Consider the following 13831-nt stretch of genomic DNA (forward strand, 5'->3'; position numbering starts at 1 on the left):
TGTTTTTCCCCCCTTCACACAGGAACGAAATAATTGTCTGACAGACTCGAGAGCTCTGAGTGTCAGTCAAACTGATTTGGCGCATTGAGATTCTTGGAGAGAAGCTAGCTAATATTCCTTTGTGAATAAAGAAGCACTGAGATCTTCAAAGCTTTGGTTCCTCATCATTATGTATAGGAACACATAGTTCATAGATTTTTCTTTCAGTTTTGCAATGGACTGCTGTTATTACTTCTCTAAATAGGGATAATTTAAAACGTGGCGTAGGTGGGTATTTTCTTCTGAAAGAAAACTATGTAGGTATATATTGCTCATTGCACTGCTCCCATTCATGTTACTTACATCAATTTCTTTAGGAGGTCTGAGTAAAACAGCAGCCAAACAACTGTAAAAACACAAACATATTTAAAGCATACCAAAAGGCAAAGATGTTTGAAAATGAGGGCAAAATGAAATGTGTAGCAGTAAATACATGAAGTGCTGGAGAAAAGGATTAGTTGTGTGCATTACTGTATCCATTTGAACTGAACATACTGTATTGGTGGGGCTGTCCATCGCTCCACTGATTATTTTGATGTTAAAGACCTTAGCTAGCAAAACAGCACTTAAAGCATGGATTACTTAACCACTAGATTGAGCTAAAATGTTTTGTAAGAGATGGCTGGGGTTCCGTTCCATATAGCATGAATAGGAATTCCTTTGGCCATAACTTAGATACCCACTGATAAAAGTCTTAGGGCACAATAATGGATGGAGATGGGACAGCTCAAGCTGATGAGGACAGATGGAAAATATTTTGGCCTTTGTCTCGTGTGGTGGAAGGATAACTGAAGTTCTGGACTGCGTCTGTCCCAGGGCAGCTGCTGTTGCTCCCGGGGAAACGCCTCAGGTTGACTTTCTCGCTTGTCCATTGGAATTTGGTCCCTATTCTCTGCGTGCTCCGAGTGCTCTGGCTTTTCCCTGTGCTGATCCCAGATGCTGCCTTTCTCCACGATAGCTGATGCCAGCAGAAGTGTGCAGCTGCAGGCCAGGCTGCTGCGCTGGGAGCAGCTGCTGAGTAAAGGACCGCTCCAACCTCGAGGGCCCAGGGGAAGCACGGGATGGCCGTCGGTGGTGAGCAGCCTGTTTGGCCACGCAGCCGTGTTACATCTACTTACAGTCACATGTAAGCTGTTTGTACAAAGGACTGCTGCTGGAACCAAGTATGTAAGTTTTAAGTTTTCCATAGACACCAGTGTTTTCTTTTGCTTTTCTGTAAAGCTTGTGATTTTGTTCATATTTTGTAAAAAAAATTTTGTGTGAAGTTGGTTGAAAAGTGTTTGTTTTTTTTTTTGTTTTTTTTTTTTTTTAAAGAAAAGTAAAAATGCATTCATAGATGTAGTTGTGAGTTAGAAAATGTGGAACAAACTTAGGGAAAGCTGGAATACCCATTCAGGATCAGCACTGACTGAAGGAGCTGAGAGACAAGTTTTAGTGCAGAGTCTTTAGAGTTAGGACTTGTTAGAAGTATTCCTCTGCTTTGGCATCTGGTTCTGAGCTGTGTCACAGTAACTGATGTGTACTGCTGCGTATGTAATGCACTCTCCTATGTTTACCAGGAGGTACCCTGTCAGCATCTCTCTAAAGAAAGCTGCACGTGGTGCACCTGCTGCAAGGACAGTTTAGAGGTGGTGAGATACGATGCTGCTAATGTGTAGAAGTTAGCACAGAGTAGTGCAATTCATTAATGAACTTGAGCAAGAACGAGTTGTTGCTCGGTTATCTTAACAATATATACTCATATAATGTAGACTCTTGAGTTTTAATCTTTTATTAAAGAGCTTTTTATATTAAAATATATATATATATCTAATATATACTTATTTTTCCCTAAAGCAAAATGTGCTCTGTGCACCCACCAGTACGTTTAGGTCTCTGCAGAGAGACAGGCTGAGCACTGTGCGCAGAGCCCCGTGCTGGCTGCTCAGCTGAGGTAGCTGTGCTCTGTGCCAGCTCCACTGCAGTGCTGCCGGCCCGTGGGCAGCTCCTGTGGTAAAGCTCTGACTGCAAACACCCCAGAGAGCCCCTCTGTTCCACAGCAGTACTGTGCTACTGCCATAGGAGTGGCTCTGTGGGCCTTCCAACAGTGCTTCACTCTGAGGCGTTTCTAGAAGCCTAACTTACTTAAAATAATTTAAAGGAAAAGCTATTTGGATACAGAACTGAGTTTGGCAATAAGGAGCTATTTGAAAGAAATGGGATATTTTCAAACAGTTTTGTCTTCAACATTGAAAGAAAATTCTTCACAGACTTGAAAGTTTAAATGAAAACACAGAACTGTGTCAGTGATCAAATGTACATGAAGCTCCCAAAATGACCGCAGTGTGAGAGCTTTCTCACTGAGGGTTGCACACAGCTCTTACTGTTGCTAGTTTTCCCAGTACTGTGCTTTTACATGTTTGAAACTCTTACGTTTTGAAGTGTGTTGGAAGATAAGTCTGAATTGTTTGAGCTGCAGTGTACTCAACAATTCTTACATTTAAATAGTTTTCTAGAAAAGAAACTCACATTTCCTAAATCCGAAAGGATGATGGCCAAGCACTTAGAAAAGGTCTTACAGCTATGAGCCAGTGTGCTGTTTGAAGTGCAAGAGAAACTTTTACCATGCAAAAACAAACTTAGATTCAACTTGAAGTCCTTGTGCTCCCATCAGGAATCGGCTACTGTCACGGCCTGGCTCGCACACACTGCAGCTTCAGGTGGGCTTCTTAGTTTGCTTTTACTTAGGATTTTCTTTATGAATTCCCTGTTCTGGTTGTAGCTAGCAGTCTGCTAAAGTACAAGACTGAAAAACCCAACTGTTTAATTTTCTTGGACATCTTCAGTACCAAATTTTAAATCAACAGGTCTGAAGCCGAAAGCTGAAGAAGGCCTTTGGAATGGACAGGCACCTTGGCAGGAGAACTGCAGCCTTGGTAGTGCTGCTGGTTTTAATCTGGCACGTGTTTCCTTGCTCAGAATCATAAAGCTGAACCTTATTGTAAAGGTTACAAGGAGTTGAGGTTATGCCTGTGCCTCTCCTGTTTGCGGCGGCTCACTGAGGCTGGTGAGCTGCATGTAGAACAGTCGTATGCAAAGGATGGGCAGAAAGCTGCCTGTTGCCTTTCTCTCTGGTTGTGCAGAAGTCTTCAGCAACACTGGCAACCTTTATTCTTGAGTTTGTTAGTTCTTAGTGTAAAATGCAACCATTTCATGATCAGAGGAGTAACTGGGCTGCTCTGATGGCTGTGCTTGTAGTGCTGCAAGGATGGAGCACAGCAGTAAAGCAATGGGATGCATCTGAGTTTGTATCCTTTCTTAAAACAAAAGTTCCCAAACTTTCCAGAACTGTAGTAAATTAGAATTGGTTTTAAGCTTGAGAAATATTTATCCAGTAATTCTGAAAAGTGTGGTTCTGTTACAAGTATGTAGTAAAAGATGTGCAGTGCTTCATCAAAAGCGTGCTTACTGTGAGAGGAGCTCCAGTATTAGTGATGTATTGTCTGACAGCTGCTAAGAGCAGGGCAGTTTGGGTTGTCAGCCTCTACTGAGAGAACAAACGTTAAAAGATGTGATGCTGTGATGTTTTGCTTCCTTATAGCAACTTTACATTGTCGCAGACATAGAAGTGTTTGTATCAGTGTTGGGGTTTTCCTATGTGGTTTGGAGGTAGAATTTGAACATTTACATTTGATGTTTTTCAAACCATTCTGATAGTCTCAGTACACTGATTAGTCCAGGGCAGTAGTGAAGAAAAAATATTTGTTAATGTTGATTTGTCATTTTGAGAAAAATAGTTTTGGTTTTATATATATATATTTTTGATGTGTGGATTTCGTATCTGATTACAACCTTAAGACTTTCCAAGATTGGCTTTAAGATGCTCATTTTGCTCTGCATGTCTCATTACTGTTTGTTACAGCAATGGAAGAATCCAGTTTGGAGGTCCTGTTTGTCTCACCCCAGAACAAATGGCATTTGTTGCAAATAACATTCACTGTCATTTCATCAAGAAACTTGTAATGAGGTCATTTTGTTTCACTACATCTGCTTTCTAAATATATCCTCCATGTCTCTTTTTTATCTTTACAAATTAACCTGCTTTTACTTCTCAAGAGCAGTCTGTTCCCAGAACTCGGTATGTTCCTTCTGAAAAGGTCCCTTGAAACACATCACAGAGCTGAAGACTAATTTGAAACTGTTTAAAAGTTTTTCGAAGTGTAGAAAATATTTAAAATGCTCTCACAGGGTAAAAATGAACATACTCAACACATTCTAGAATGTAAATCTGTGTAAAAATTAGTTCCATTCTTCCTGTATAGAAACAAATTTTGGTTGTGAAATCCAAAGATGAATAAAGCTGTATAAAAGGGAAGGTTCCTAAACTGTATTTATTAAAGCTTGTGTGTTTCAGCAGTGTTAGCATCAGACTGACTGGGGCAGAGCTTTCCCACATCAATGAGGATGTCCAATCTCCATACCCCCAAAGCCGTTCTCATGTGCAGCATGTTGGACCACAGACTGGTGGTGAGTGTGACTGACAGAAGGGGCAGAAACTGCAGCTATCACTGCTGAGCCTTAAGACAGACAGTAGCCTGTATGTCAGTGGCCAGCTCTGAATGCACTGCCCAGAAAACGAGGCTCGGGGGTGGGGTTGATTGCTCTTAATCAGCTGCACCCACCTGTGGCTTTAAAAACATGGTGTGTGTGTGTATCTATAATTACAATTCACCAACTATTACAATAGGATGAGCAAAGTACCAGACAAATTTACTGGGAGCTGGGCCAGCAAATGGGAGAATAATTCTAGTGGTAGCTATGCTGCATGAAACGTCAGGATTTGAAGACTGAGGTACTCGTGGCTATAAGCTATTGCAATCTGATGTTTGAGAACACAAAGACATAAAAGCTTCATCGTTGGGTTTTATTTTAAAAAACAATTTATAAAATTACTGTGGTCATTTATAAATTACAGATTGGGCAACCTGGGGGGAGGGGGAGAGGGGGTGAGAGGGGAGAGGGAAATGCGTGAAAGGTTAACAATATACAGTGATACAAGTGAGCATCACCCACTGCTCACAGCACAAACACAGTAAGTTTTAAGGCCTTTGGAAAGTGTGGACAAATAAGTTCCTCTGGCTGGCACCCAGAGTAGTTAGTCTTGAGGCCAGCAGAAAAAGATGTAATAAATAGCATAAAGATGGAAAGAAAAACATGGAAAGCTCTGATAAAAGTCTCTGAGGAGAGCAGGGGCTGTGTGGATGAACAGAGCTGAAGGTGCTGCTCTGCCTTGCAGTAAGGATTATTCTCCAAAACATTTATCTCACAAGGAGAGACTGGTGAACTTTTATCCAGTTACAAAAAGAGCATCTTTGCACAATGTAAAAAAAAGGAAACAACAACGTTGGTGTCGTATCACCTTTTATGCATTTCAGCATCCCTTTGTCTGCTCTAGGAAGAATTTCATTTTGCTAATGCTTCCTGAAGCAAAGCAGGTTCAACGCACTTTCAGAACAGGCTACTGCAGAAAGAACTTACTTCATTCCTTTCACACCTTCCAATCTCACTGTATAGCAGCAGAAGGATGGAGGTAGATGAGGAGCAAACACTACTCTTAAAGTCCTCATGCCTGCAGGGTGGTGTGACGCAGCTCCAGCTGTTGGTTCAGGTTGTGGCACTCTGCTGACCATCAGTCTCATCAGCAGCTGATTTGCCCAGGTTATTCCTAGTGCTGGAAAGACTCTGCTGTCAGCAGTACTGTAAAGAAAGCAGTACAAATTTCTGCATGTATCAATTTCATATGGAATATCTTGGCTTCTGTTGGAACAAAATTGCATTAGAATTGCTCTACTGAAACACAAATGATGTAGCTCCCAGTTTATCTAATGTATCAAGCTTAGCAGGATTCAAACAATAAATATATGTGCTTGAACCTCATTAGCAGCTTGATGTCAAAAGGTATTTGGACCATTTTCCTTAAGCAGCAAAAACAATCCATAAGGCTTGGCTGCTGTTTTTCTAAGCAGACAGAAAATGCGTGCAGTTCTACCAAAGAGGAGAGACACAAAAACCCTCTTGTGCAGTGACTACAGCAGTGCTGCAGGGAATCTGGCCCTGAATTTGCTGCTGAGGCATTACTACAGAACCACACGTGGTGGTTTCCTCTACTGCACAGCACAACAGCTGTTACTGCCACCGACAAATTCAGTACTGCTGCATAAATGCACCACTGCTGTTAGTATGCAGTAGTTTGTGCTGGAGCTGCAGGAAGGCACAGTGGTTAAATGCTGCCCTGTGCAGCTCTGTGACATTTCTGTGGTGGGTGACTCACCTGTAGCCACACTGCACAGCTTCTGACTCGCTCACAGCATCGGTCACCTGAAGCAGAACAACAACATTTGTAGCTGAGCTGCTCTGATGCATCTGATTTCACTGAACAGAAAGGCGGGGAGCAAAGCCAACAAAATTCAGATTATTGGATCGTGTATTAAACCAAGTTAGAAAAACCTATATTCTTTCAAAGCAAACTAAAAGCAACTTCTGCTAGCTATAGTGTATGTGAATTTAATTTCTACCAGACAGTGAATTAGTTTAAAACAACAACCCAAAGGCCACCTGTACCATATTACCTCCTCCATTTGTCAGGCTCCTCAAGGACGCTCAGAGTTAGCCTTGGTTCAGAAAACTACACATCTCCATTCCAACTCTCAGACTCCGCACCCATCAAAACACAGCCTTGAAGGACATTCGTTTCGATGCCATACCTGATTGATGCACATTATTGGAGTCCTGAATCTGGTGCTTAAGCCATGGAGCTGTGCTCCAAACGTCTGCAAGTAGCGAGCCTTCAGAACAGAATCCGAAGCTCCAAATTCACATCGAAACAAAGCAGCAATGGAATCGATGACCACCAAGCGCACCACGCCTCTCGTGAGCAGCAGGGAGAGCCTCTTCGTAATGCAGTTGTGGAAGGTGTCCTGTCCCCACAATGCACACAGACAGCATTAGAGCAGTTCACGTTCGTAAAATCGAGCTGGTAACCACAGCTCCCATCACAGAAATGCAAGCTGGTGGCGTTTCTACTCGTAAAACAAGTTTGCACATTTGAAGTCCCACTATTTTTAGCAGGTATGTTACGATTTTACATTAAAATACTTGGGACAAGCTGTGCATGATGTGCAACTGACTGCAGTTATTTGCAGCTGTTTTAAAGTATGTACAGGCATCTTAAATTCTCAAGAATGCAGTAATACAAATCCTGAACAATTCCTGTTTTGCGGGATGGTCTCACTGCAATACTGAGAACTCAAGACCAGCATTAAACATCCCAAACAGAAGTGACTGAACTGCTGTTTCAGTAACTGAATACTGTGAAACCACCAACATGGCAGCTGTAGGGAGTTTAACACAAATGCTTTGCACCATGCGACTTCTTTCATACAAGCATTAGATAAAAGGGTCTTGCAGCCCAGGGGTCTACAGCAGCTGAATATAAAGGAGAGCAAACACACGGTGACAGTCTCAGCTCTGGCCAGCTTGTTTCAATATGGCCAAAAAGGTGATCAAGTGAGTCTCAGTTCTTCTGTTTGCTGCCACTTCAGCTCTTCACAGCTTTTACAACTGAATTGTGATTTTGCGTCTGATCTGCAGTAAGATCCATTCTATTACACTAACTGTTGTTTTCTGGTTGTTTTTTTTCCCCCCCCTCAAAATCACAGACATTATAACATTGAAGACATTTGATTTTTTTAAACGAGGGGTAAAAAGCCCCCTATGTATCCTGATACACACATATGTACACAAACAGAATCAATGCACTGCAATATGTGAATTGTAATTGTCTACCATGCAGCTGCTTCACTTTCCAGCAAGCAATGCTTTACCTTTTCTCCAACAACTGGAACGTTAACTAACAGGTGCTACTTTTGAGCCTCACAGAAAACAAAACTTTCAGTGTTCCATCAGTAAACAGTGTACTTACAGCCACTGAAGGATGACAACCTGGATGGCAAGGAGGCAGCACTTTTTCCTTCTAAAATACTATGAGTCTACTGGAGAGGCATGGCAAGACAGCTGCACTGCAGCTATGCTGTGCATTACTTATTCTAGGCACTGGTTTTTGCATTCTACCTGTCACATTTTCAATTTACTAACTCTAGTGTTGTACTGCAAGTTACTCTGCACACACAGAGCACGTTCTGCATGTTGGTTGGTATTCTGTCTCCAAACTCAGTGAAGAAGCCACAATAAAACTGTGTCTGGATTTTGGCTGAGATTTTCTTCATAGAGGCTCCTACAGAGCTGTGTTTTGGATCTGTGATTAAAATAGCTGGGGATAACAGGCAGCTGCTTTGGTCTCCTGCAACAACCTCCTCCTCTGGTTACTGGATTACAGCATTGCGATTGGGTGTCTGTAAGCTGTGCTGCCACTTACCAGGTCTGCTGCGTGCTCAACAAAGATGCTGTTCCCAAACCTGATCTTCTGTATGATTTCAGGTGGCACATCTGCACGCAGCTTATGCTGCTGAGCTATCAGCTGTTGCAAACGCTTACTTGGGAATGCATCTTCTGTACAAATGTAGACAGCTCCTGCAATCGAGAAAGCACCCCCTGTTACTGCAGCATGACTTTTCCACAGACAGCTTTCCTAACGGTACAAAAACAAAATAAGGAATCATGCACTCACAAGCCAGGCACACCTAACTGGAAATTCATTTTACTTTTCTGGCACCCATACTGAATTGATGAACATCTCCACCACCACTGTGACTCTCTCATACCTGCCAGGCACTTTTTGTCACCTGCTGAGAGTTTTATGCTGTGCTCCCCAGCAATCCACTAGGTGCCACTCTTCCTGCATGGCTGCTGAACACCTGCCTGCCTGGGACGATGACAAGCACTGCAACGTAACCCACGGAGAGCAATAACCCTTCTTTAAAACTGCACATCAGATACACAAAGATTATAGTTAATCAATTACACGTGTGATGTATGGTGTTCAATCACATCACACAATCAGTGTCCATACAGTTTTACTGTGGATCCTGTTATGAGTGTGCGTTATTGCTGAGAAAATTAACTGCACACATCAAAGATGTTGGAGGAAAAAAATAAATATGTGCAATATTTTCTTAATAAAAAGCCTAATTTTCTTTGGCACTAAACTTCCTACCTCAGTTCTCCTCAATCCCTCCATAAATTCTTGTAGAAGTCACTGCAGTTCATGTACTCCCAGTCAGATTTTCAGTTTCTAAAACATCAGCAAGCCAAGAGAAACCTCTGTAACAAATTTGATGTTACGTGTATTCAGCATCAGTATTTGCTCCAATGGGCTAATTATGGCTTGCAACATTGAATTTCAAACTAATGGAAGCCACGCTAACTTGTGCTGAGATATCCTTAGGCTAAAGGAGCCCTTGGAGCAAAGCATTCCAGACTTCCCAACTACCGTTCTTATTATTCACAGCTGATTACTTTTAGCACAGCACTTCCTAATTCAGACAGACAGCCATTTCTTTACCACAGTGACTTACAGAGAGAGCATCTGCTTTTTAAAAATCACTCTGACAAAACGATGTCTGACCGAAACGGCAGAAGCGCGTATGGAACAAAGGAGTGCCACTGAATTGCTCCATGCAGTGCCTGCTGACATTCATTGACCCTTGCTGAACATTTACAGAGAGCAAACAGTGGCTGTGAGCACAGCGAGGCAGTGGGTTCTGCATTTCAGCAGTGGTCACAGTGGGATCACCACCACTGGTGCTGTCATGAGTGCAGCGCACGGCTCTTGTTCATTGCTGGTGAAAATGCATGGCTGAACGTGGTGACTGTGCTGAAAAAGAGCGTTTTGTAGCTGAGAATCTGTCCCATCAAACAGTGTTACTTTGCTCCTTGTGGCTGCTGTAAGTTCCACAGATACAAATAGGAGGCATTACTTTTGGAGCGAGCTACACGGCCCAAGAGAATTCCTCTTCACTCAGCGCGGCCCAGGCAAACCAAAACAACTAAAACTACTCAACTCAGTATCAAAGGCTGATAATTTACCATGCCTCCAAAGCACTGAATACTATTCACATATCTGAAAGGACAGATGAATTGCCATAACCTGAATAAAAAGAGAGGATTGGTACACAAACAGAACATCCCTCGGCACCGTCCTGTTTACAGCTCACTAAGAAAGCCTCACCACCAGCAACACAAGTATTTTTCACTTCTCAGAGGGAAGGTGGGAGGTAAGAAATCGGTCATCCTCAGTGATCCTACACACATCTTTCCTTACAGTCCCACAGCTGGGATGTATTTTTGTTCATTTTCAACCCCAAACCCTCAAGAATTGCAAGAGCTTGTCACACAAAGTAAGAATTTCGAGTCCCGTGAACCCAACCTGCACCAAACCAGCCTGGTTAACGAGAAGCAGGAGCAAACAATTTTTTCTAATTTGGAATTCTAACATGGAAATGCATGTCACATTACATTCATGTATTACTCATGAATATAGGCATGGAAAATAAATTCATAATATGCAACAGACCATAACCGACATTGTTAGAATGGCAGAAGGATAACCTTGAGGCAAAGGATGCCCTCATTTCTTGGTTTATTGCCAGCCTTCTAGAACTGAGAATTGTAAACAGGATTAGCATGAAGTCAAGCTAAGAAGATACATTTCTTTACACAGTATAGATTTATTGTGTAATTCAACATTTCCATCTACGGAGGACGGAGGCCATGGAGCACTTCCATCAGCCTTCTGCACCTTGCCAACCTCTAAAACGTAGCTGTTCTCAACAAGCAATACCAAACTTGCCTGTTGTATTGGAAAAAAAAACCTGGAAGAACCACAAAGCCTGAAGCTGGCAATTCACACTTTGCTGCTACCGTTTAGCATCTAAAAGCCTGACAAGAGCTCTTACCTTTCACCAAAGCATAACCTTGGAAAATTGGATAAAAACCTGGACTCCCAAAGTAGTAATTAATTTCTGACCACACTGACACAGAGACCAAAAGGTTCCGATTTAACTGAAGTGCCCACATTACAGCACCCCAAATCCCACCACAGAGTGGTGCACAGTGCACTTCAGCACAGGAAGGAACTGCACAGAATATATCTGCTTCTGTTCTGATTAATGACACAACTTAAACTGAAGTAGGGTCAGCTAAAATGTAATTTCTGCCCATTAAATTAAACCCAGTGCAACATGGAAGGAAGAGTAAGACTGCTGCCAAATCCGGATGGCATCCGGAGTAAATCCTTCCACGTGAGGGCACTGAGGCCCTGGGAGCTGTGGATATCCCATCTCTGGGGGTGCCCAAGGCCAGCCGGAGCCCTGGGCAACCTGAGCTGGTGGGGGGCAGCCCTGTCTGTGGCATGGGGTGAAATCACGTGGTCTTTCTGGCTCCTTTCAATTCAAACCATTCTGCGATTCTTTAATGTTCTTACAGACAGTAGATTCCTCCAAATGGCAAATCAATCAATATTTACATGTCAATACTTACCCGACTCTAATCCACCATATCTGTAAGGATACTGCACACAAAGACACAGCTGCAAACCAATCTGAGTCTTCCCAGCAGAACTTTCCCCAGCAAGTTCTGTGATTCCCACTAAAGGAATGCCACCTTTCAACAAGTCATCCAGCACCGGACATCCCAGGCTTAGCTTCCGGCACTGGGAGGAGAAACAATCCTTCTCTTGGTAGAGCTGAAGTGCTGTGTGGTTTTTCAAAGGATTAAAAAAAAATATACAGAAAGAAGGAAAAATTCACTTAGTATCTTTCTAACTCACAGTGACACAGTACAGATGTTGACGCTGTAGATTGGTGCCTACAAGGGATGCCTCCTTTGTCAATGGGAGAATTCCCCAGTTCAGCCCAGGCTTCCTCACAGAACCTACTGATTGAATGCCTGTTTAAAACCCAAGAAATTACCCTGAGCTGAAAAAGCCTTCTCCTTTCTTCGCCTCTAAGGAGTCTCTGTGGGGAGCTACACTCGGGGAAGATCTTGCTGACTGAAACAGCACTGCTGGCATCTGGCCAATGCCTAAAGCTATATGCAGCCCACAAGGAAATAGATTCTGATAGCAGAGCAGCCACGAAGCATTTTTGCAGGGAGTTCTATCAGATCCAGCTTCATTTGGAATTAAGTGATCACATAAAATCAGTTTACATAGTTTATAATATACCATGCAAACTTTTCAACCAGCCTCGGCCCAAAAGGAAATTATTGAAAGAAGGAGGGCAAGAAAAAAAATCTTGTGTTCCTCCAATCAAGTTTCCCAGACTGGAAAATTATTTTGCTGTTTTAAGCTGGCTTGATCCCAAAGAATGGCTTTGATAAAACTTCATCTACTTTCAAGGTCCCACAGGTGTGCCCTTAAGGTAATTAAATAACTAACTACAGCATAACTCAACTTTTCACTTTCAGAACCACACCACTGTGTCAGTGAGGAACCAAGCTCGTATCTGCTCACCATCACAGTATTTCCAGGTTTACATAGAACGTTTTTTTTATACACTGACTTCATTACCTGTAAGCATACAGTTTTTCCTCAGAGTGCGAGAGACCGTTTTCAGCAAACATTCCACATCTGCACTGGACAGTTTCATCAACCTTTGCAAGTCTGCTCCAGAAAGATTTAACACCTCTTTTATTGATTTTATGTCAGCTGAAATGGAGAGAAGCTTTATAAATACTTCCCACTGCATTGCAGTCGTGCACAAAAGCTTTCTGACTTTGCACTGCTCATTTCCTTGAAGTTTACCTACAGTACATTCTGTGCAGCTAACCTTTAATTTGAATGGATCAAAATAATGCCACGGCATTTGGAAAATGACCACTGGCACGTGGCGAAAAGCCGTTGCTTCTAATTGCTCAGAACACTTGCTTAGGAAATATTAAATGACCGTTCCAGATGTTAGCACAGCCCTGCGTGCCGACAGCCAGAGCATGCAGTCCCACGCAGGCAGGCACTACATGACGGCAGCTCACGTCCCCAGGCCCTTACCTTTCTTAAGGGCAGCAATCACCTTCGGGTTCAGGTCAAACTGGTCCCAGTCCATGTCCTGATACGGCACTGGGGCGAACAGAGCATGAGGCAATTGTTATTTGTTAAGCCAGGTATGCACGCGAGGAAACGTAAGCATGATTGACTGCGAACACTCTGTGGGAACATCGCGGATCCCACACTGCAGCACGCCGCGACCGCCCCGCTCAGCGCCTCGTCCCAACGCACCGGATTTGCGCCGGAACAACCCGGTGCCGTAAGGCGCGGCACTGTCGCGCGCGCCGCCTTTACGACAGCGGCAGTCGCACGAATAAGGCAGGAGGCCGCGCGCGCGCTCACCTGCGGGGCGCGGCAGCTGCCATGGGGCCTGGTGGCAGGCGGAGCGCGGAGGGAAAGAGAAGCGCTATTGCTAGGCGGCAGCTATTCAACGCGGCATTCTGACGAGAGTTTAAGCTCGCTGAAATCATCTGTGGCTACTCCGGCCTCCGCCCGGAAGGTCTCCGAACCGCTTAGCGCGGCGGACGCCGTCCACGGACAGTGGCAGAGATGCCGCGCGGCCCAACCCGAGATCACTTTAGTGCTTCCCCTCACCGGGCCTTACGACCTCCGCGCCGGAGCCGCCGCAGCCAATCGGCGGGCAGCTCGCTCGCGACGTCACAACTTGCCGGCCTATCAGAGCGCCTCATGGCCCGGGCTCCCCGGCGCAGCCAAGGACTGGGCGGGGCGCACTACGGTCCGGCAGAGCGCTGTTCCGGGAGGCTGGGCGAGGAGCCCCTCATTTCCGGGCCGTGAGGCCGGCCGCTCGTTCTG

The 13831-nt window shown here is 44.0% G+C and overlaps 2 protein-coding genes across 8 annotated transcripts in view; one reads left to right on the forward strand and one right to left on the reverse strand.

Moving 5' to 3' along the window:
- LOC125695282 (kinesin light chain 1) overlaps positions 1 to 1333 on the forward strand; it is a 58922-nt gene extending 57589 nt beyond the window's left edge. For all 7 annotated transcript variants that reach the window (XM_048949503.1, XM_048949505.1, XM_048949504.1 and 4 more), the window contains one exon: positions 23 to 1333. In XM_048949503.1, coding sequence (XP_048805460.1) covers positions 23 to 88 — 66 coding nt within the window. In that variant the 3' untranslated portion in view covers positions 89 to 1333. The remainder of the gene's footprint in view (positions 1 to 22) is intronic.
- Positions 1332 to 13694, reverse strand: XRCC3 (X-ray repair cross complementing 3). Its single transcript, XM_048949512.1, has 8 exons — positions 13361 to 13694; positions 13022 to 13090; positions 12545 to 12682; positions 11515 to 11727; positions 8453 to 8607; positions 6783 to 6995; positions 6350 to 6396; positions 1332 to 5775 (listed from the first exon to the last, which is right to left on the reverse strand). The coding sequence occupies exons 2-8, from the start codon at positions 13074 to 13076 to the stop codon at positions 5553 to 5555; spliced, it is 1044 nt and encodes a 347-aa protein (XP_048805469.1). The 5' UTR covers positions 13077 to 13090; positions 13361 to 13694; the 3' UTR covers positions 1332 to 5552.
- Between the last annotated feature and the right edge of the window lie 137 nt (positions 13695 to 13831).

Source organism: Lagopus muta, chromosome 6 (genome assembly GCF_023343835.1).
Source record: "Lagopus muta isolate bLagMut1 chromosome 6, bLagMut1 primary, whole genome shotgun sequence".
Taxonomy (NCBI): domain Eukaryota; kingdom Metazoa; phylum Chordata; class Aves; order Galliformes; family Phasianidae; genus Lagopus; species Lagopus muta.